This window comes from Zalophus californianus, chromosome 1 (genome assembly GCF_009762305.2).
Source record: "Zalophus californianus isolate mZalCal1 chromosome 1, mZalCal1.pri.v2, whole genome shotgun sequence".
In the NCBI taxonomy this organism is placed as follows: Eukaryota; Metazoa; Chordata; class Mammalia; order Carnivora; family Otariidae; genus Zalophus; species Zalophus californianus.
The window spans coordinates 197,584,753-197,608,591 of NC_045595.1; the positions used below are offsets into that span (position 1 = coordinate 197,584,753).

Below are 23,839 nucleotides of genomic sequence, written 5' to 3' on the forward strand. Positions count from 1 at the left end.
AAGCACGGCTCATCAAGCATCATTCCCACAGTATGTATGTATATAACCCAGCACACCATCTCCCAGGACTTCATAAGCAGTTGTACTGACAGAGTGCAGAGGTCAATGAACAGGGGAGGAGCCACAGGTACTGGCTGGATGACTGTGCTGGGACATCTGGGCATTTACAAGATCCTAGCGTCTACGATAAAATGTTCTCCCATGCCCAGCCCCATTTTTAAAATCAGGTGGAGTCTCACGTAACATTCTTGGATATTGTTCTGCTTCAGCATAAATCCAAGAAACTACTCTGGTACATTATCTGTCAGAATAACCAAATACAAACTTTTCACACCCAAGAAGATTGAGGTAGTTGTGGATAATTCACACAACAGTAGCCACCAAAAGACAAGGCATGACTATCTTAACACTTTACTGAAGGAATAAAATTCAAAATCGAGATGAATCAAATACCTTCAGTTTCTCACCTGACCATGTCTGAATAGTTTCCTGGTCATTACTACTTGTATGTTTGAAAAGCCTTGAATATAAAATGAAACAGAATGACATCTAAGGTAGCAATTCTTTAATTTCTAATACTTTTGGGTTAAGCTATTAGCCCACTTTTGCCCCCAGAAATCAAGAGTAATTTGTCTTATGCAACGCACCCTGCCTATATTGGACAGAACCAAGTGCAGACCAGTGTTAGTTTCAGTGGTGAGTCTATTACACCAGGAAGAGTAGTCATTCTAGTGGAAAGGGGTGGAAGGCTTTGCAAAGAAAATATTCTCCTTGAGTAATGATAATGATGTGCTTAATTCCACATGAGATAATTAATGAAACGTTCATACGATGAAGAACAATCTTACATTCTGGTTCTAGAAGCACAATCAAATGCAAAGGATGAAAAGAGAAAGCCAACTCGCTCTCAAGGGAAATCACCCACTCCATGGAAGGAAAGTGTCAACAGCAACCTCATACACTTTCTCCATCTAGACAAGGAATGCAAGATACTGCTGGGAAAGTATGCCCAAGACAAATACACGATCTGAAGAAAAATAACACAGTACAACACCGATCCTGCATCTGTGCATGCTAGGCATTAATAGGCATTTTTCTCTCCTCAAGCTCTGTTTTGGGTTTTAATATGCTTAATGTTTAAGACAATTGTACTCTGCTTTCTAGGTAGCTCCCTTCTGAGAACTACCTTCAATAAAATAATGTCTTTTGTCTAAAGGATAAGTTTGGATATAGCCATAGAGTTTGGAGGGTACTTACACTAATGCTAAACACTAATTCTTGTTAGAGCAGCAAGTCATATATAAGAATGTTGCTTATTACTACCATCAAGTGGAAAACATCATCATGTGGAGACTGATCCCGTGCCAGAGTCACAACTGTCTCCTTTATGAATACAATGTGGGTTGGGACTTTTAAAAAAACTGTTACTGATTGCCTCCCATTTACAGCCTTTCTTTCCTTTATGACCTGATTTGGTGAATCAGCTGCTTATTAGCTCCAAAACAATTTTTGTTTTGACCGTAACACTGGATCGTGTATTGAAAGGTCCTGGACTTTGGTCCAAATTCTGTCACAAATACCTGTGCTACGTACAGCAAGACATCCTCCTTCACAGACTCTCAATATTTGTGCCTGTGAAGTGAGACCACTTAGGAGGAACCTTCCTCCATGGTGCAGAACATGCTTTATCATAATAAAAACATTTTGACAGCTAATCACAGCATTATCATATAATCTTTTGACTTCACATTTACATCTGAAGGCATTTCATACATCTTTTCTTCCTTTTGACAGTATTTTTTCCCTTGGAGTTTTAATTCACTCTTGAGATGGGATGTGGCATGGAGTAGGGCAAGGTGAGCAGCTGGGAAGGAGGAGACAATCAATTTAGGGTCACAGGAAATTTGGGGTCAAAGGAAATTTGCCACAACTAAGTGGCGACATCGTGGTAAACTATATCCATAATGTGGTTTCCATTGTTTAGTCAATTCTGACACTTCTGAATAGTTATGAAGCAGGAAGATGTTAAGCAAAACGATATTGTTCACTTTTGAAACAGTTGTAGTTGTGAGTAACCTATCAGGTTGCTCATCCAGAGACCTACTACCTGGTTCCCAGTGAGCTTATATCCTAAACAAAATGTATCTGAAACATTTCATAGAATGGGTGAAAACCAAAAGAAACAGATCATTAATAAGACCTGACCCACCTAATTAACTGGTTCCTGATCTACTTCCTAACTTACACTGAATTAAATGGTCTCTTGGCATAATAACTAAATTGGTTTGAAATACACAGTTCCTGGAGACAGCTGACCTCTATATTTAAACATTACTTATCTTCATCTTATTAAATCTTCTGTTTTTAACCAGTTAGAAAAGAGTTAGAGACTTTGTGAAGTATTTAAGAATAAGGAAGAAGGGGGAACAAGGGAACTCTTGAATTATCAAATATTTAAGAATCTGGTTTTCCACATTCTCTTCATCAATTCCATTGTGAGTAGTAAAACCAGATGAAAACTTCATTCTAATGGCCAATGTTTTCCATTAATGTCTCAAATTATGCACATGCATGAACAGTAAACAGTACATATGCTGTTACAACATTCATGTTTAAGCAAGTACTATACAGATCTCCAGAATATTCAACAGTTACCCTAAGTTTGCTGTTGGGATTTTTTTTTTTTTTAAATCCCTTTTAGTTTTTACAAGAAGTCACTGGAATGTTTATCAATATTTGTCCACAGCCCCCCTGTAGAGATCTCTATGTCTGTCCTTACAACCATGCAAGCTATCAGACCAAATGCTGATTTCCCCATTGCCTGGTTATATAAAAATATCAACTACGAAGAGACTAGTTACCAAGTCAGATTAAATATGGAGTACGATAGTGTTTCCAGAGGAAAAAGTATGACATCACACTAAACAGCGCAGTTTTTCAAATCAAAAGTGGAAGTAAAATTTGAGATTGGTGAGAGAAACACACATTTAAACCTTAGTGATCTAGCTGGTTCCTCTCGTTTGATATAAGCAGATAAAAGAATTCCCCAACTCTAGTGTCCCAACTATTGCCAGGAGGAGTAATTGGCTGTTTCAGGAAAGAGATTTTGAAGAAATTAGCAGAATGGAAGAGCTTCATATTCGGGTCTCTCTTGTGTGAAGTCTACGTGAGAAAACACACAAGGCCCTAGTTCTCCAAATCTAGACAGTTAGTGTGCATGAGAATCACCTATGGGATTTGGTAAAATGAGGATTCCTGAACCCCTTCCCCAAGCCTTTTCATTCAGAGTTATGGAATCAGTCTAAGAATCTGTAGTTTTAATAAACATTTTAGGCAAATTCATTCTGAGGCAGGAAGCTAAAAATTATTGCTCCCTGCGCTGTCAGAACACAGGATACCTTAAGAGTGCAAAATATAGTCCCATACAGAGTGGCAGAAAGAAACCGCATATCTGATCTGATGAGCGCAACCTTTTTCAACCCCAAAGAGCAGAGTGCTATGCGCGTCTGCTACGCAGTGACCAGCTCACCTAAGCAGCGGTAGGGGATCACAATGTGGGCGTGGGTCTTGCACTGCTTGCGGCCCCTCTTGCACCAGTTCTGGATGGTCACTGGTTGGTTGGCTTCCACCACATTGGTGATCTGCAGTTCAGGGTAGACCTGTGAGAGCACACAAAAAGGGAAATTGTTACTAGAGGCATAGGCCGGCACGCGCACGCACCTCATCAACCACTGCTGTTATTCTAAGGCACTGCTATCTCCCAGCCTTCGTGCTGCTCTAACTCTGATCGGGCTTAAGAAATTCTGGGTAAAGAAAACGATGCAGGAGACAAAAACCTAATCATTCCATTCAAAATGTTAAGCGATGTGGCGTTTATTTTATTGTACCTGCTCAGGCTTAAAATACTATTTTTTTTTCCCCCAGGGGAGATAAAATAGAAATGGGGAGGGGACCCTCTTCTAAGTATAGGGTCATCTTAATGTAAAATAAACTGGTGTGAGGATGATATTCTGTAATGTCCTAAATAAATGTTATACTAGATACCCCTGGGAATATTACCATTACTTAAATTTAACCCACCCCTATTTTACTAACTAAGCAAACATTTTACATACAGGATATGACACACAGCAGCTTTCTATATAAAAATCTTCTCTTTATTCAAAGTAATTTATATAAGAATCATTTGTTGGGGCGTCTGGGTGGCTCAGTTGGTTAAGTGTCTGCCTTTGGCTCAGGTCATGATCCCAGGGTCCTGGGATGGAGCCCCACATCGGGCTCCCTGCTCAGCAGGGAGCCTGCTTCTCCCTCTGCCTCTGCAGGTTCCCCTGCTTGTTCTCTCTCTCTAATAAATAAATAAAAAAATAAAGTGTTAAAAAAAAGAATAATTTGTCAAAGAGTTACCACAGGTGTCATTTAGATAAAGAACTGCTTTCATGAACCTCAACCCTTGATAACTAACTACAGCTGTTTTGATTACTGATCTCAGTAACTCACAGTTACTCAGAATGAAATGTGAAACTTGATCAACATAAAAAATAGATTTGTCCAATACCAAATCACTTCTATTAATAATAATGAGTAGGGATACAAAAAAGAAAAAAAAAATAAACATAAAAAGGTATTTCTAAACTAGGCTTTCCCTTGCATAAATCTTACACTTTGCTATGGCTGCTGTTGTGCCAAATAAAGACAATAAAGAGAAACAAGCCTAAGGGAATTGAGGGTGTAAGCAAGGGAATGGTTAGAGCGATGGACCCTAAAATCTTAAGTGGGAATATGAAGGTGGGATACACGGTTAAAGGCTGTAGTATCAACGAGTCCTGGTGTGGGCTACAGAATTTTGGCATAAAGGCGCCGAAGAAAGTGAGATGGTTATAAGAGGTGCTTACAACCTGGGGAGTTGAAATGCAAGATTTTGGAGGAGTTACATCATTGGCAACTTCAAGGAGTAGAATACGGCCAGGGGAGGGAATGGCTGATGAAGAATGAGGATGGCAGCAAGATCAGTGGCGGAAGGAATCATCAAGGAACTGGGAAACTGGCATCTTGGAAGGACCTTCGAGGTTGGCATGGTTTGGGTGACAGAAAGCCAAGAGTTAGACCCTTCAAAGACTGAGGGGGAATGCCCCTGAGGTGGAGAGAGGTCTCCAGACTCCCAACACCAACAGACAGAAGAGCAAGGTGCCCTAGTCCCTAGTTCACGAGCACGTACCTCACAGCTGGGGCCGGGGATGTATTAGGGAGGAGAGGGGAAGACTGGTTGGGAAGTGAAGATGAGGAGGAAGGAGGCGACCTTCCTCCCCCACCTCCTGGCACAATGCTAGCAGGACTATGAGGAAAGAACTTCTAGAAGTGGAGGCTCCAGGGGAAGCAGTACTTGTGGGGGAGAACCAGGTTTCTGAGCAAGAAAACAGCATCCACAGTGTGGGCTATGGATAGGGAGAATGTTGCTTAGGATTGTCTGTGGCAATCAGAGAGGGCTTGCCACGATCCTGTCTTTACTTAAACTGTTGATATTTTATTCATTGTGGGTTTGGGGGCATTAGTTCTGAGTTTTTAAATACTGCATTAAAATATTATTTGATTCCTGAGTGCCTCATTCACCTCACCTTAGTCCCAGCCCTGAGATACATCAGTTAAAAAAAAGTAAAGCACCGAAAACAGATAAAACCTGGACCATCCAGATCGTGGATTATCCAGTGCCAAACAGAAACGAACTACCAAGCTATGAGGAGATACAGAGGAACCTTAGATGCACATGACCAAGGGAAAGAGGCCAATCTTCAGAGGCTCCACACCATACAATTCCAACTCTATGACATTCTGGGAAAGGCAAAACCATGGAGACAGTCAAATGATTAGTGGAAACCAGGAGTTAGGAGGAGGGAGGGAGGGATGGACAGCAGGAGCACAGAGGATTTTTAGTGCCATGAAAGTATTCTGTATGATACTACGATAATGAACGTGGTCATTATACGTTTGTCCAAACCCGTAGCTTGTACAACACCAAGAGCTAACCCTAAACTAAACTATGGACTCTGGGTGATTATGAAGTCAGTGTCAACTCATCAAGTGGAACACATGTACCGCTGTGGTGGGGGTGCGGATAATGGGGGAGGCTGGACAGGGGCAGGGGGAGGGGGACAGGGGATATATAAGAAATCCTGTGCCACTTCTGCAGTTTTGATGTGAACTTAAAATTGCTCTAAAATATAATGTCTATTTTTTTTTAAGATTTTATTTATTTATCTGACAGGAGCGAGAATACAAGCAGGGGGAGCAGCAGAGGGAGAGGGAGAAGCAGGCTCCCCGCTGAGCAGGGAGCCCGATGCAGGACTCGATCCCAGGACCCTGGGATCATGACCTGAGCCAAAGGCAGACGCTTAACCAAATGAGCCATCCAGGTGCCCCATAAAGTTTTTTTTTTTTTTTTAACACTAAGGCCCTGATCTGTGTAGTGCGAAATAAATCCAGTGGGAGAGGTATGTGCCATGAGAACACACAAAACAGGGTATCTGAATCAGAATCCTGGGGTGGCACCGAGAAAGTTACTCTTCAAAAACACGACCAGTTAACTTAGCTCCAAACTGAAACCACTGTCTTCCCTTTATTTTGTTCGTAAGTATCGTAACACCTTGCTGCATGCATTTCGGTCACGGATAATGCTCAGCTTGAAAATGCCACTAAAAATTTATTATCCCCACGGCTTTCTTCCATATAATGAAAGGTGAAGTGGCTCTTTGTACAGGAATATAATTCTCCTGCCATCTTTCCTTGCTTATTGGATCACAAAAGTACAGCACTCGTGAGTCATAAACTCCATGACACTGGAGAGTTTGCCCTGAGGGACATGACTTTATATGCCTTAAGGTGTGAGTTACTGCATTTTTCTTAAGGGGTTCTAGCTGCCTCTTCACAGAAATACTACCCTGCTGAGAACGTTCTCAGGAGCTTTCAGTTTTCTGTAAGCCCTGTGGCAAGCCCAGACAAATCACACTTTTTTCTTTTTAATTGCAAACCAAAAACAAACAAATAAAAAACAACCATTTGTAGGGCACAAATTGATAAGCAGGAAAGGAAGGCTCTCTTGTTCATGCTGCAGACCATCTTCAGTTTCCGATAGTAATGTTTGGGCAACACAGCAGTAACTTACTCAGCTGGGAATTTTCTAGCAGACAGAATTGCACACAGAAAAATTAAAATCAGTGAAAACAAGGTTTTTCCCCAAGATCACCAGAGCTACAAAAAGTGATTAGCTGAACACAGAATTTACTTCCAGTTCCTCTCATGAGATCTAGAGCATTTGTGTTCTTTCCTGTTGTTTCGACTTTCTCTCTCCAGAACGCCGACAGTGATGGCTGTTAATATGCAGGTGGATGAGGAGATCATAAACTCTGAACTTGCAGAAATCCCATGCACAGTTTGTGGCAGTACCTTGAACCTGATTCACCTATCTTTCAGAGACAAGGAGTTATGGGTTTGGATCTGCCAAAGATAATAAAATTTTGCTGTTCTAAAATCAGGAGGGGGTGCCTGGGTGGCTCAGTTGGTTAAGTGACTGCCTTCGGCTCAGGTCATGATCCTGGAGTCCCGGGATCGAGTCCCGCGTCGGGCTCCCTGCTCAGCAGGGAGTCTGCTTCTCCCTCTGACCCTCTTCCCTCTCGTGCTCTCTGTCTCTCATTCTCTCTCTAATAAACAAATAAAATCTTTAAAAAAAAATAAAATAAAATCAGGAGGATTATTTTAGAAGAGGGAGGAACATCAACAAGACAAGTAATAAAATTTCTTTGGAAGCACAGAGAAAATCCCAGGGAGTCCACAGGGGCACACAAGCCCCAACTCAGGAACAAAAAACAAAATGACACAATGAAAAAAACACATTAAAGTTTCTGACTAAAAATTCAAGTCCTAGACACTTAAGTTTTTTATTAAGCAGCTCCAGTAGGTGACCAGAGACAACCATTTTTATGTTACGAGACAAGCATTTTATGTTGAAAAAAATAGCATAGCTCATGGATTTAGGCAAGCATAAAAATTAAAATAATGAGACATGCCAAGATGTTCGTGGCTAGTGAAGTCCTTGACTTTTCACCATGATTAATTAGAAACATCGGTTCAATGTTTTACATTTTCTTTGCAGCATCTCAAATCTTAACATAAAAAAATAAAGATAGCTGAGCTCCTTTGGCAATGTCATCTTTCCAACACAGGCAACACGTATATTGCTAACACAACAAGCATTATTAATAATTTGCTAGTGTAGGATTAGCAAGTGAACTTTTATATGGCCTCTTTCTTTTCTGAAATGTTTCCTGTGTGAACCCCAAATATGAGCAACTATTTTCTTGACTAATAAAAAAATATAGGTCACTATAGCTATCTTAATAAATTCCTAAAACAGAAGCAAATCTAGGTCTGTGTCAGTTACGTGAACAGTAGTACACTGTCCTCAGTTCCTACAAATCTTCCTGAATTACAGCTACCCAGAGCAATCGCTATATAAATACACACAGCACGCTCCAAACACACTCCTAACTTAAGACCCTTCCAGCACACTGCAGATGCCCAAGCTTATTAGGGTCCCCCCACGCCGTGGACAAAACCTCCCCCACTCACAGAGTAATGCAATGTTAATCCCTCTCTCCCACTTCAGGAATGCTTAATGGTATTTATCACAGTGTGCCTCACATTCGTGTTAAGGACACGTGTATACTGCCTTCCCAGGGAAAATGCACTTTTCCAAAGGGCAGGAAACACAATTTGGCACCCCGGAGCCTCCCTATGGTTCTCCATGTTCATTACCTTTGGCTGAAGGCTATCAGGAGGCTGCCAACTCCCTTCCCTCTCTGTGGTGCTCCAGCCCCCCGCCTTCCGAAGGAGTCCTCATTAGCGGCCAGATTTTAACTCTGCAGCTCTGTCCCTGTAGCTAATTAGAGTCTGAGGAAAGCAAACTAAATCGTATTCTCTTCCTCAAGAGCTCCGAATTAACACACACAGGCTCTAGCCAGATAGAACACCCGGCTGGTAGGCAAAGTCATCATCAGAGATGGTGCCCATCTCAAAACCTGTGGGGGAGGGGGAGCAAGGCACGGGCAAGCAGCAGCTGGTCTAGGTGATGAAAAAGGAAGATGTGCACACAGAGAGAGAAGCTAAGGTGAGAGAGGCAGGCACGGATCCCGAGACAGACAGACAAGGCTGAGGAGCAGAGAGGGGACCACCAATTACCTCCCACTCCAGTGAGGCATGGCACAGCCCCTCCAACTAGCCCCTTTTTAAACATAAGTTACTTTGTTTTCCTTCCGACTGAACAAAACCCAAAAGGCCCCAACTCAAATACTGGTTCACAAATACCCTCTCTTTGATCATCTCCATCTCTGAATCCAAAGCAGTTTATCTTTTATGTAATCGCTTACCACCTTCTGCTTTCCATTACAGCCCCATGCCTTTCTGCTCTGTTAGAATATACACTCCCTGAAGGCAGGGACAAAGCGATTTATCTTCATGTTCCCTTACCTGCGGCCAACACTGTGAAAGCACAGTAAGTGCCTGACAAATATGTAATGGGTATTTCTGCTGAAGTTCAGAGTCTATTAATTGTAGGGAAATTCAGGATATATTAAACCCCCATCAGGGATTATCAATGTATCTCAAATAAAATAATCTAATAGTATAATACTATAGCATCTCAATGCCTTCCAATATTGTTCTTCCAAGTATGGCAAGTATGATATGGCAACTTAAATAAATAATAGCCTCATGTAAGAGGCAGTAGATTAATGTTGATAAATACACAGCTAAAGAAGATGTTCAGGAAGAATTAAAAGTCAGGCTCTTACTTAGACTAAGGAGACACATCCAGCTGGTCCAGGAACCCAAAAAGAGCCTCCTCTTCTGGCCATAGAAATAGGTTTTATCTTTGAAAGCAAATGTATCAGTACATAAATTAAACTTTTTAAAAAAAAGAGAGTTGAAGCAATTCAAAATATTGACAGCAGGGAGAGAAGAGTAAAAACAGTCTTAGATCCACATTAGAACGTTATAGTTGGTTTTACCTCACTACAGAAGAATACCTTAAAACCCGGTCACCATCGGCATACTTTCATTCTATATTTTAAACATCTAAAGTCTCTCTCTATTCAAACTGGAAATATATGAATCTCAGACAAGATAACTTTTAAGTTGTTAAATACGCAAAGCAAGAAAAGACATTGATGATATTTAAGAAAGCCAAGAACATGCAGTTACATACATAAAATATAAAAATAGTTAAGACATATGTTGTTAGAGCCCTACAGAACTTTCCTCTGTTCCCAATAATTAAAGCAAATAGGGGAACCCTTCATGTCCCATTTGCGAACAGGCCACTCAGACAAGTGATTAATGCCAAAAGTCTTATTTACACACTACTAACTTCCAAACGGTCAAGGATGTTCAAGACCACAAAATCAAATGTAGTTAGGAAAAGGCTGAAAACAGAGTTAAGGATCATGGTAAGAAGAATTGCTACAAATTCTGAAAATAAATTGCTTACTGTTCTTTCTAGTCTATTAACTTTTTTTTTTTAAGATTTTATTTATTTGACAGAGAGAGACATGGCAAGAGAGGGAACACAAGCAGGGGGAGTGGGAGAGGGAGAAGCAGGCTTCTCGCGGAGCAGGGAGCCCGATGCGGGGCTCGATCCCAGGACCCTGGGATCATGACCTGAGCCGAAGGCAGAGGCTTAACGACTGAGCCACCGAGGCAACCCAAGTCTCTTAACTTTTTTAAATAAATTTTTAACCAAATTCTCAAATTTCTTTTTGGGGAAAAAAATGCTAGAAATTATGTAATGGTGATAAAGATATATTAAAAAAAAGAAAATAAATAACATGATGCTTTGGTTTGTCTTAAATCAATTTACAGCACGGGGGCGGGGGGGGGGACAAGCAACACATCTGCAACCAGGGGCTTGCCAAAAATACTGCAGACCATGAAGGAGGCAAGATAGAGCACAGGCATTGCAGACTTATCTAGGAACAAGACTAGATTTTATAATTATTGAAGTTGGGAGTGATAGGTCCCTCGCGCATTCATTATGTTATTCTTTTACTTTCCTATGTGCTTGAAATTTTGATTTAAAAAGAATTAAAAGTAAAAACAACAACAACAAACCAGTCCAGTGGAAGAGTCAAATTTCTAAATTTACAAGTGACAAAACAAATTCAAACACAAAGATCCAAACTGCAATGCCTGACTGCAGTTAGCACGGATAAACAATCAGAAGCTCCATAGCAAAGTGGTACAGAGGTCATCATGAGATATTTTCATCTGAAATCTCTACGTACCAATTTCCTTTTCAAAGAACACATCCAAGAGGAGAATAAGAAAAATAAAATAATGGAAGATTTCCTAAGTGCCAGAATCATTGCAAATGTCTTCTGTGTAGAAGGCACTCAATCCTCAATCAACAATGGCTCCAATGCAGAGGAGAGCAAACTGATGGAGCAGGAGTATCGAAGTCAGTGCCATTGCCGAGCATGCAGAGGGCATTAATTACAAGTTTTAAATATGTTTTACACTTCAGTGTGTATCAACCAAAACAAAGTTATGTCTCAGACAATACAATTTCTGTTTCTGGATTAAAATGACTTCCTTTCACCTTTAAAATTTTCTGTAATACAAAGAAAAAATCCTAGCAAACTGCTTTCAGCATAAATTATTTTAATAATGTAAGGGGTACTGGGAACGGAATAATGAATTTAACTGAGAAAGAGCACGGGAAACCAAACACAATGGCCTCTGCTCACGGGGTGCTGAAGGGCAACGTGCAGCTAACGAAACATGACTGCAATGTGGGAAGTGTGAGCCCGGCTAGGTTTTCACAACGACGACCTTATGCGAAAGCAAGGGACGTAAAATGCTGCAGGGCATTGGCCTATTTCCCAATAATTTGGCCGAAGTCTGTTTCCAACGCTGTATATACATAGGTTGTTTTATACATACGCTCCTGTTCAGAGTTGGGACAATACTGTCAGAGAACCTCGTTCAATGCCTAAGACCTTCTCACTCCAGAAGTGCCGAATGTAGACACAAACGGGGGGGGGGGGGGGGGGCGTGAGATGGGGAGAATGACTGAAGTAACTGAAGTAAAGAGGACGGGACAAGAAGGTGAAAACATCATCAGATGTACACACACAACCTAGATTCTCCTTCTCGGTCAGTTTATGGCGATTTTTAAAGATACCCAAACTGTACAGTTCTACTAATCAACTCTACCTCAAAAAAGAAAAGAGAAAAAATAAATTACAGGAAAAAACTTTCAGTAAATTAATGACATGTAAAATATACAAGTCCACAGTATTACTATGTACTGAAAAGTACACAGTATTATAGTATTATAGTACAAAAGCACCTCGTGTTACTGCAAATATGTAATAATTGAGTATCTGTTTAAGAAGGTGCTAGATGGTAAGAAGGACAAATGTTAAATTAAACATTAATTTGATTAAATGATAAATGTGTAAAAAAAAGAAATCCAAACTTGGTTGCATCTCTTTTATTTAGCTCTAAATCCTATGGTTTGCACAAGCAATCCTTACAAGCACACAGACCATTAATGCATAAAATATATGTTCTCAGGTATAGGAAGCCAGACAGCTCTATTTGCAAATTATTTCACCTAACAGGAATTTCTGGGTCTTTCAAATACTGAAACCACAATGCTTACGTGCCTGTAATTTGTAGGTCAATTTTAAGTCTGCAAAGGTGGATGGAACACACAACAAAATAATAATGGTCAAGAATATACCATGGCTTCTGCTGTTTCATAGTACGCCCTCAAAATTGGTTAGATCAAAAGAATCACATACAACGTTTGTTTTTTTTTTTTTTTTAACTTCGTTTTAATGCACAGTATTGTGGAACCAAGGCTGCCAAGCAATTCTCGTCTGGGAACCCCATGTTTTGTGATCTATTTTACAGTAGGAAGCTCGGCAAAGGAAATGGGTCTGTTCAACTTACCAAACGGGCAGATTATGTTTTGTTCAGGCACTGGTATGTTTGGTTCGGTGATCCTGCTAGTTTGCAGACAAAACAACTGTTCATTTAGAGAAAGAAAATTTTAAAAACCAGGGAACACACATATTGTTAGCTGTGGTAAACCCTCTGGGAAAAGAAGACGACCGCAATCTAACTGAAGATTACAAGCAAAGCCACATTCACCTGTCTGACTTTCCCAGCTGGGGATCTCTGCCAGAGATGCTGAAGCTTAACCTGTTCCAAACTCCCTCCAGAGACCTGCTCCTCAGCTGAGTTAGCAGAGCCAACACCTGCTCTAGGCCCTATCCTTCAAAAGGTTCCAGGAAGGGTAAGGATCCAGAGGTAGAAGAGCCTCTGCTTTAATTTCTTTCCTTAAAAAAGGAGGAACAGTGCTGGCACCTTATAATTTCTTGTTTAACCGACAGGATTTAACTTCAACAGCGTCGTGCAGCGAGGGCACAAGTGTAAGCCTGGCGAGGCAGCGTTCCTGGATTGCTCCGGTGGAAAGACCACAAAGGCTGGATTTGAAAGGTCTGTCTCGTGAAGCCCATGTTCCCCCTGCATGGCACCTGGCCCCAAGGGCTCCCTTATCAGGTCTTCTTAAGAGAGACGAGCAGGATGATCCTTTGCATTCCCTTTCATGCTAACATCCTGAGATCTGAATCCCCTTCTCTTCCTAATCCAACTTACCCTTGGAGATAGGCTAGTTTTTCTGGAAGTGTCTTGACCACCAAACACTCATGCTAAGAAACAATCCCACAGCTCTTATTTCCAGAATTAGACCTGAAATCCGCAGACTTATAATCAAAACCTTCTACTTTTCAGTTCTCTGAATTCTCAACTTATCCAATTATATATTTAATAAGCTACTTACGAGCCAAGAACAGTGTCTCGCCACTCAGCAACCCACAACACAAAATCCTACTCTGAACAGCATTCAATAAATACTCGCTAAATTTGCCTGAATTAAATCTGGGAAGGAGTAAGATTCTTTATTACACTTCCAATATTGTATTCTCCCATCCCGAAGCCTTTGGTTTAAATAAAACAATGTTTTGTTTTTCTTCTGAAATCTCTTTTCATTCAAAAAGAAAAGGGACAATAAAATCTAAAAATTGTCATTTTTGTTCCTAGGCTTCACTATATGTTTCAAGGGGAATATTATTCTATTTCTGTTCTACTTATAAGACTCCTAATTCCCTAGAACAATGTAACAGTTTGGGTAATGTAACAGTTCATTAAGGCAAGTGGCCACTTTAGGCTGTTAAATGATGAATAATTCATACAGTTATTTTCAAGTTGTTTCCGTGACCGCAGCACTTTCTGGGTCTTGTATCTAACAGAGGAAAGGAACCGTGTTCTACCACCGGACCACAGAGGAAAATAGTAATTGAGGGAGTATCTCTTGTGGTCATCGATTACTGCATACAAACCAGCCCAAAACTTAGTAGCCTTAAATGATAAGCATTCAAATAATAAACAATAAACTGTGTTATCTCACACAGTTTCTGTGGGTCTGGAATCTGGGAGAGACACTGACTCCGACGAGGGTCCAGTCAAGACGTTGGCTGCAGGTACGTGAAGGCTTCACCTGGCTATAGGATGCGCTTTCAAGAGGTTCCTTCTCGTGCCTGACAAGCTAGTGCTGGTCACACTAGAGAGTGTGGAGGGGCTTTTCGTTCCTCCCCGTGTGTACATCTCCACAGAGCTGCTGGAGGGGGTGCCAGGAAGATGGCGGAGTAGGAGGACCCCGTCCCACGGATACAACCAGGTACCCCTCACATCCGAGTCAGAGTGCTGTTTAAGTGTCCTTACAACACGGCAGCTGGCTTTGCTGTAGCAGGTGTATGCAAGGTGGAAGTCACGTCTTCATGACCTCGCCTCACACCATCATTTCTGTTAAACCCTATGGATTACTGAGGTCAGCCCCGCACAGTGTGGGGGACTACACACGGGTGTGAAGGCCAGAGGAAGGCAAGTTCCACTGGAAGCCATCCTGGAGGCTAGCTGGCTACCACATAATAATTCAGAATTTCTCACTATTCTGTGGCGTGACTGGGCAATTCTCCACATGGTGTTACCACCCAGCACATTGCAAGGAAGGCTGCAGGCTGCAAGCGGGCTTTGTGCACATGGCTGGTAGCTGGTACCACTCTCTGGGGTCTCTCCTTATACAGGGCACTGGTGCCATCATGGGCCCCCACCCTCACTCATCTCACTCTCATTACCTCCCAAAGGCCCCACCTCCGAAAACCATCACGTTGGACATTAGAGCTTCAACATATGAAATTGGGGGGAGGCACAAATATTCAGTCCATTGCAGTCCTCAATACCTATTTGATGAAGAAATGAAAGAAAATCCTCATACGGGACTGACTGTGCTAATAAAAAACAACAACAAAAAGTAAGGAAATGCAAGTATTTGAGTGACGACTGGGTAGAAGAGTAGTAACTATTATGATTAAGGAAAACAGGGCATTTATGGATACCAAGAAGGGCTGATTTGGGGTCAAATGCAGATTAAACAAATACTCAATTTAAACCCTAAGTTTCAAACTACCTTCCCAATCAAATCAGGAGGCAAAAATGCCAGTATTAATAACAAAACAACCAAGAACAGGGAACACAAATTGAGAGGAATGAGAGACTATGAAGGACATGCACTAGATAATTCACCATCAAAATAATAATATTTGACACACTGTATTAAGCTAAGCATCCACAGATACAATGTGCAGCTATACAGGCAATCTTTTGGAAAAACAAATTTAACAAGTTGAGTTAAATTGGTTAGCAAAAGGTCAAAATGAGGTCAAGGTCATGAGCAGTCGGTTCGTTTTGTCCTCAGGAGCATGGACTGCTAACAGCTCCTCTCTGACTCAGCCAGCTATCTCTAAAACATCTGTGTTTTGGTCACAAGAGGGACTGAGAACATAAAGAAAAAAATTATTCATCACGATTGGGAGAAAAATAATCAGTAAATGAGTAACACAAAAAAACCCTCTATATACATATATATATATATATTTTTTTTTTTTTTTTTTTTAAGTATTTGCACCATGACAGATGTCAGAATACAATGGATAAATATCTTCAAGGTGCTGAACAAGAATGCCTGTCAACCTGGAACTCTATACTGAATTAAGCCATCATTCAATAAGAATTTAGGAAATAACCAAGATGGCAGCCAACCAAAAAAAAAAAAAAAGAATCAAAATAAATGATACAGGAATAGAGATGCTTTGGTGGAAGCATTGGTATAAATGATGAACCCAGTTGAAGACAGAACCTGCCACTGTGATTATCATGGCAATGGAACAGATTGTAGTATTACAACTTTGAAAATATAAAATTACTACAACTTGCAAAACCTGTGAAAAGAGGAGACAGAAAAATTGTGAATATTATTTTCCTTGGCTTTCCTAGCAGAAAATCATTCAATCCTGTCTAAAACAAAAACATGGAGTCAAAAAAGGAATAAGGGAAAAGAAACATTTCCCAACAAAACACAGAAAAATTCAATCCTACAAAAGAAAACAATTTCTAATTATAAAAGAAAAATATTAGAATACCTACAAAGTGGGAAGTGGCAGGAAGACCTTAGAATATCCATAAAGAATGTTCCGGATAGTTCAGGAAGCACCATTCAAAAGAAAATGCCAAACACTGTTTAAAAGTTCTGAGTGACCATCTCTCCACCCCACCAGTTTCTCAAAAGCCAGTTAAAGTCAGGGCACATTGAATTCCCTCAGGTACCCTCTCTCCAACCTATAACTTTTCTAATGTACTGTGTGTTTCTAAGCCCACTGTGTTGGACTATGGTCATTATTCTATTTCAGCTCCATGTCACTCATTCTTCGTCTCTTTTCTGGCAAAAGCCCCTCTCCCCATACTCTGTGGCTCTGGCTAGGCTGTCATACAGGCCACAAACCCTCAAGGCCAAGGTGAACCAGTCCCAGTACTGAGTCCTTATGGATATGGTAACTCATCTAAAGGTAGGTGCGTGACCAAAAAAGCAGGGCCAACCAGAATCCCCCCCTTGGAATGATAATGCACAATGGCAGAACCAAGTTGGGATGCCAAGCTAAGACAACACACTCCCAGAGCAACTGGCTGCCATCTTACCTGGCCTCCTAGAGGAAGCCCATCTTAGCAGGAGGCAGACAAGGAGGTGAACACACAGGAGAAAGGATAAGCAGAGAACAGAGACAACCACAGAGAAATTCCAGGCAGCACTGAGTCTCAGTGCCAGGATTTAAGGACCCAATTTTTGATGATATTTAAAAAAATTCTGTAAGCTAACCACATCCCAAGATCCTTCCCATCTGTGGCAGAAAATATTCTCCATGTGTAAAATGTTCAGTGGGTTTCTGTCACCTAGCAACGGAAACTGCCTAATTAACCCACCCTTCTAATTTTCCCCTTTTTTCTTCTTTCCAAGACTCAGCCTCATCCCCTGGATCTCGTTCCTACCTGGTTCTTATAGATACCTGAGCCTATTTTTTTTTTATCGTGGACCTCTACACTCCCCACAGTTTAGCTCAGGCTTCCCTTTAAAAACAAAAACAAAACAACAAAGACACAACAAAAAACAAGGCTTTCCCTTTTCCTTGAATTGCCTTCAAGCTCTCTGCCTCTAGATCTTTCCTCAAAAAGTGCACAGATGTCTTCACCAACCACTCAGGTTATTCTTCCTGTAACCTACTGCAAGTTGACTTGTCCCAAGCTCTTCCACTGAAATCGCTAACCTAAAGATCAATGACCTTTTATATGCCAAATTAGAATGTTATAAAACAATGCCTGTGTCTTAAAAATGGGGATCACTGGGTGTACACAGCAGTGACACACAGGTGTTTTTTTCCAGAACCCCGGGGCAGTAGGGGAAAAGATGATCTGATTCCATAAAGTGTATTCTTTTGACTGACTTGCTACTGACTGGGCTATTTTACAGCTCTATAAGGGTAGATAATGTGGAAATCTGATAGCAGTGCAAATGTGTCCTGCCCATGCAATGCAGACCAGATAGGTCCCATTCCTAGCCTTGTATGTAAACCTTGTTGGGAAAGGTATTTAAATCTCTTCTAGTCCATCTGAACCAGCTTTAACATCTTCCAGGTCATCTTATTAATTAAGGAACTGAATAAAACCTTTGATGTGTGTTCATTTTGCAAGAGTCAAGTTTTTGCATTGTCAAAAACTATACTTCAACCTTTCGGTCTACATCACACTTAGACCCATCACTTCATGTAGAAATTAGCCGGCTTGGCTTTCAGCACGTGATAGTTCCTAGCTCTGGTCCTAGGTCTCCAGCCACTGCCCCTCCTCCACTCATGGCATTCTTCCACACTTGTTCCCCTTAAATGTTGCAATTTACCAAGATTGTTTCCCAGATTCTTCCCCAGAGGCATCAGGAGGGTAAAAGGAGAGCGAACACTTAGCAAGGTAGCTTAGCACTTTGTTAACGTTCAATAAAAGTTAGCTGGTATTAACATCATCCACACGGTCAGTTCTGTTATCGCTAAAAGTATTCTACAAGCCTTTCTCTCTCCCCAGACCCCCCTTTAGGAACAGGTTCTGTGTCCCAGTCATCACGGCATCTTTAGCACCCAGAGATATAATGTTTGGGGGGAGAAGAGAATGACTGGGCTCTCGAAAGGTATTCATAGAATCCCCTTACATTAAATATTTTTAATGAAAGATGTATTTAAGGCCCCAAACAAGCCTTCCTCCCTGATTCCCAATCATTGGTAAAGTTCTCGTGGAAGGTCTGGGGGGTACTCCTCACGTCTACTTCCCTCTCCAACGTGCCAGATGATGGGACTGAGACCCTTACAGCCCAGAGTCGCTAGTGGTATGGGGCAGACGGGGAAAGCAACATAGTCCAACAGAAATAGAATGGAAATATATCACCTATGTAATTATAAATCCCGTAGTAGCCATGTTAAACAGTAAAAACAGGTGAAGTTCATATTAATAACATATATTTACAATTTAGTAACATATATGTTTAAATCAGTATACAAAATATTTCAATATGAAATATGAAATTACTAATGTGCTATTTTACATTATTTTTTCATGTAAATCTTTAAAATATAGTATTTACCTTATACTTTCAGCACACATTAGTTTGGACTCGCCACACTGCAAATGCTCAACAGCCACAGGTGGCTCGTGGCTACCTTACTGAACAGATCAGAGGGTCCTACAGAGAATCCAGAAGCTAGCTATGGGGTCAGAGGGATAAAGCAAGACGACGACTTTCTGAAATGCAAATCTACAGTCCTTCCCCTTCTTTAAAAAAATAAAATAAACACTTTCAATGACTTCCTGCTGTTATGGAAAAAACCAAATTCATCAAAAGGGCTCACAAGTCCGATGTCCTGGCCCTTTCTTACTTCTGCGGTGTAATGTTTATCTAAACCATCTTAAGACTCTAGCCTGTGCACATAATCCTGGTGGGTGGTGAGCTGAGACAGGCAGGCATGTAATACCAGAACTGCAAGACAAAGGAGAAACAACCAAGAAGCTTACTCTCCTGTCCCATGGCCACCAACAATGTGGCAAAGTCTAGGACCCAGAAGAACCACCCTGTGGCTCAGCCCTAGAACAAACAACAGACTAAGACAGGAAGTGAAGCTACCCAGACATTAGTGGGATCCCTAAGTGGTGTGGGAATAAGGGTTGTTCTCAGGATCACGAAAAGTAATTTTTATATGGTCATCATACAAATGTAAAAGCATCTGATTACTCATAAGTGGCACTAAGGGAGGAAAAATAGAGATGCAAACTAAGATACATGCATCATATTAGCCATTCAACAGAAAAGGATGATGTGGTCAACATCATTAACTGAATTTAGTTCTAGCCTTTCAAAAATATATATTTAATATTCAGAATGCATAATCTCTATGTATATTCGGAAAAGTGAAATGGTATAAAAAACTCTATAAGCATGCACACAGAGTTTCAAGTTATGAAACTCATTAATTTATTACAAAACTGTCTCAGAGGAACTCTTGCATAAAATGTGAATATTATTTCCAAAATGTATATTTTAGAAACGTTGTATCTGGACAAAAGGTAATTTCTTATCAATCTCCCTTTTTTTTTTTTTTTTAAAGATTTATTTATTTATTTTAGAGGGCGAGGGACAGAGAGAAGAGAGAGGGAGAATCCTCAAGCAGACTCCCCATTGAGAAAAGAGCTCAGCTGGCCGTAGGGCTTGATCCCATGACCCAGAGATTATGACCTGAGCTGAAATCAAGAGTCAGACACTTAGGGTGCCTGGGTGGCTCAGTTGGTTAAGCCACTGCCTTCGGCTCAGGTCATGATCCTGGAGTCCCGGGATCGAGTCCCGCATCGGGCTCCCTGCTCAGCGGGGAGTCTGCTTCTCCCTCTGACCCTCTTCCCTCTCGTGCTCTCTGTCTCTCATTCTCTCTCTCTCTCAAATAAATAAATAAAATCTTTAAAAAAAAAAAAAAAGAGTCAGACACTTAACCAAATGAGCCACCCCAGCTCCCCACTTTCAATCCCTATTGAATAAATGATTTTAATAAGAAATATAATGGACTTAAATATTAGTGTATTTTTACTTAAATATGAAGAATTATCTTCTTACATCATGGTTCATGCTCCTTCAAGATAAAAATTACTTGATATGGAATATATTGTGATGATACGGATGCTTTTTTGCTTCTCAAAACACAAGAGTTAATATTTAGAGACCGTCCCTCCTTAGAGTATCACCAAAAAAATTGTGTGCATATATGTAAAAAAAAAAATACATATTTTAAAAAGGAAATTTTCTTGTACATAAAAGATTACAACAAAGAAAATGTTGCCAGGTTATCTGTTGTTTATATGAAGGATAAGAAGTTTTGCCAAGAGGCATAAGACTAATTCCTTTAAATGTTCTTAAAACACAAACGGCCACATGTCCTAAAAGAGGTAATTGTCTGGAAGTGTGGGATAAGACATCTAGGACTCCAGTTATTTTAAGCCGAATTAATAAGGAAGGAATGCCCTATATAATATAGCAAAGAAACTAGAAAAATTACAAAAAGGATGGAGATCTTTATGAATGGTGAAGGCGTGACTACCAGGGTATAAAAGTTAAAAAAGCAAAGTACAGAAAGGTGCTTCCTGTAAGTACCCTTTTTATAAGAAAAAAAAGGAAAACCATACATTCCCTTTTGTTAGAAGGATAAATCAGGAACAATGAAAATGTTGATCAATAGAGGACGGGTGGCAAAGCAAGATTTCTGAGTGCAACTTTCTACAGAGTTTCTAAGTTTTAACAATGTCAATGTCTTACATTTTCAAAAAAAATTAATAAGGAGTGAAAGTCTAAAATTAAATATAAACAAGGGAAATATATCAAATTGGTAATATAAACAGGGAAAATTAATTCTAGTAACTTTTCAATACATTGTCTTGACTGTGAAACCATAGTGGGATATATTCTAAAGGTAAATGAAGTGCCAAGAGATCTTAAACTTTACTCAGTTGGTTTATTGATGGTTCTAACATGACATCACAATTTTTAAAAAAAAAACTCTATGTATTGTAGATGGTAAAGCAAGTAAATATATTCAGAGTACAGTGAATCATTAGGAACCAAGATTTTCCTCCCTTCCCCTATGATCCTCTGTTTTGTTTCTTAAATTCCACATATGACTGAGATGAAATCAGAGAAGGAGACAAACCATAAGAGACCCTTAATCATAGGAAACAAACTGAGGGTTGCTGGAGGGGAAGGGGGTGGGGGGATGGGGTAACTGGGTGATGGGCATTAAGGAGGGCACATGATATAATGAGCACTGGGTATTATACATGACTGATGAAACACTGATTCCTACCTCTGAAACCAGTAATATGTAATATGTTAATTAACTGAATTTAAATGAAAAAATAATTAAAAATTTTATTTAAATCTTTAAAAAAAAAGAGGTGATCATAAGAGTTCTGGGGACGGATGGCAGCACACTGTGGATGTATTTAATATCACCTAACTGTACAATGGTTATGATGATCAATTCACTGTGTGTATATTTGTACCACAATAAAAAACTGGGAAAAAAATAAAAAAAACAACAACAAAGGAACCAAGATTGTCCCTGCAAGAGATAAAAGATCAATACTTCAGAAGTGAAATTAAAAAAAAAAAACATATGCACGTGATCCAACATGAATGACTGGCTCTTGGAATGGACTTACTTCTTGGCAGTACTGCAGGATGTCCTCCTTGGTGCCAATGCAGGTTTTGGTCCCCGAAGGATCGGACTCCCACTTCCCATTCTGCACGTTCATATGCATGTTCAGTTTGCCACAGAACATGGCAACCTGAGGTTCTGCCAGCAAGCCGGCATTGCTGTCAGTGGGCACCTAAAAAAAAATTAGTTCAGGTTAGTTACACAAATCCACAGCTCTGGGGAAGAGGTTGTGGAAGGGCTGTAAAGAGGAACATGGCATGCAGCAATACCAAGAACAGTTCATTCTCGCTTCCAGAAATTCTTGCAAGTAGGAATTAGCGCTGCCTTCCATGTTCCCTTGAGTTAAGTATCATGTAGGCTACACACATCTCCAACCATCTATCACACAGTGCTTTTTTTTAAATGTTGAAATACAGGCATTAACAATATTGAGAAGAATTTATTCATTGAAATGTTTACGCAATCCCCCGTAGCAGATTTTGCTGTGCGTACTGAAACGTTCTGAAAATAAAATAAGGTGTTTTTCTGAAATAAAAATAATCACTGTGGAGGAAACCATATTCTCATAATAACCTCCAACTGACTCACACTAAGAACAATGCCAATTCCCTGCCTGATGACCAAGTCTAAGAGTAAGGTTGTACGGTACCTCCCAGAGCTGAGGGCATGGTGTCAGTGTGCCTTCTTGGTGAGCAAGTGACATTATGATTTTCTAAACATAAAAATGACTGTAGAATTTACCATGCACAAATGTGACTGAATATGTTGGCCATTCCACTGGTTTTCCCCTGAATATTCTCTGGTTAACACTCTCAGCTCTTTTTTTTTTTTTTTTTAAATATATAAGATTTTATTTATTTATTTGACAGCGAGAAAGCGGGGCGCATGCAAGGAGAGAGCAAGGGCAGGGCAGAGGGGCAGTGGGAGAGGGAGAAGCCGACTCCCAGCTGAGCAGGGAGCCTGACTTGGGGCTTGATCCCAGGACCCTGATGCTTAACCAACTGAGCCACCCAGATGCCCCATCACTCTCTCATATCTTCAGAACAGGTTAAGGGTGCTGGAGTCTCAGCTCCCCGAGCACACTGTGAAGACGCAGCAAGGTCTCTCTCTCAGGGCCCAGCAGAGCACCTGCTGTGTGGTAAGCTCTTAATAGGTCTTAGCTATTACCGCTGCAGGCAGTAAATTACCATTTCACCAAAATAACTGAAAAGGTTGCCCTTCTGTATTTCCAAACCCTTCTATGAACAGACACTACCTTTCTAGAAGTATTTTTCAAATTTCACTTAATGGGTTCTGATATGTCAAAAGATAAAAAAAATCAGCAAAAGATAAAAAAATAAATCCACAGGAATAAAAGCGTTATTCGAAACCAGGGAATCAAAAGACACATTAAGCAAAGTAATTCCTCCTTTGTTAAAGCCAGCTGCTGAGGAAATGGGTGATAGCCATGTCACGAAGAGTAAACTTCCACCAGAAGCCATTCATACCGTTGAGAACTGGATGATTCTATAATAAAGTGTATCGTTTCTAAAAATTGTTCACAGGAGGGAATAAAAAACAAAACACTAAAATTGCACGGAGAGATTTCAGTGAGGAAATAGCTT

General features: G+C 40.4%; 1 protein-coding gene across 7 annotated transcripts in view; it reads right to left on the reverse strand.

The window, feature by feature from the left end:
- The window catches only part of LOC113916785 (amyloid beta precursor protein), a 263,295-nt gene that overhangs the window by 183,312 nt on the left and 56,144 nt on the right, over positions 1 to 23,839 (reverse strand). For all 7 annotated transcript variants that reach the window (XM_027583754.2, XM_027583756.2, XM_027583755.2 and 4 more), the window contains exons 2-3: positions 22,240 to 22,407; positions 3,530 to 3,659 (exon numbers count right to left, since the gene is read on the reverse strand). In XM_027583754.2, coding sequence (XP_027439555.1) covers positions 3,530 to 3,659; positions 22,240 to 22,407 — 298 coding nt within the window. The remainder of the gene's footprint in view (positions 1 to 3,529; positions 3,660 to 22,239; positions 22,408 to 23,839) is intronic.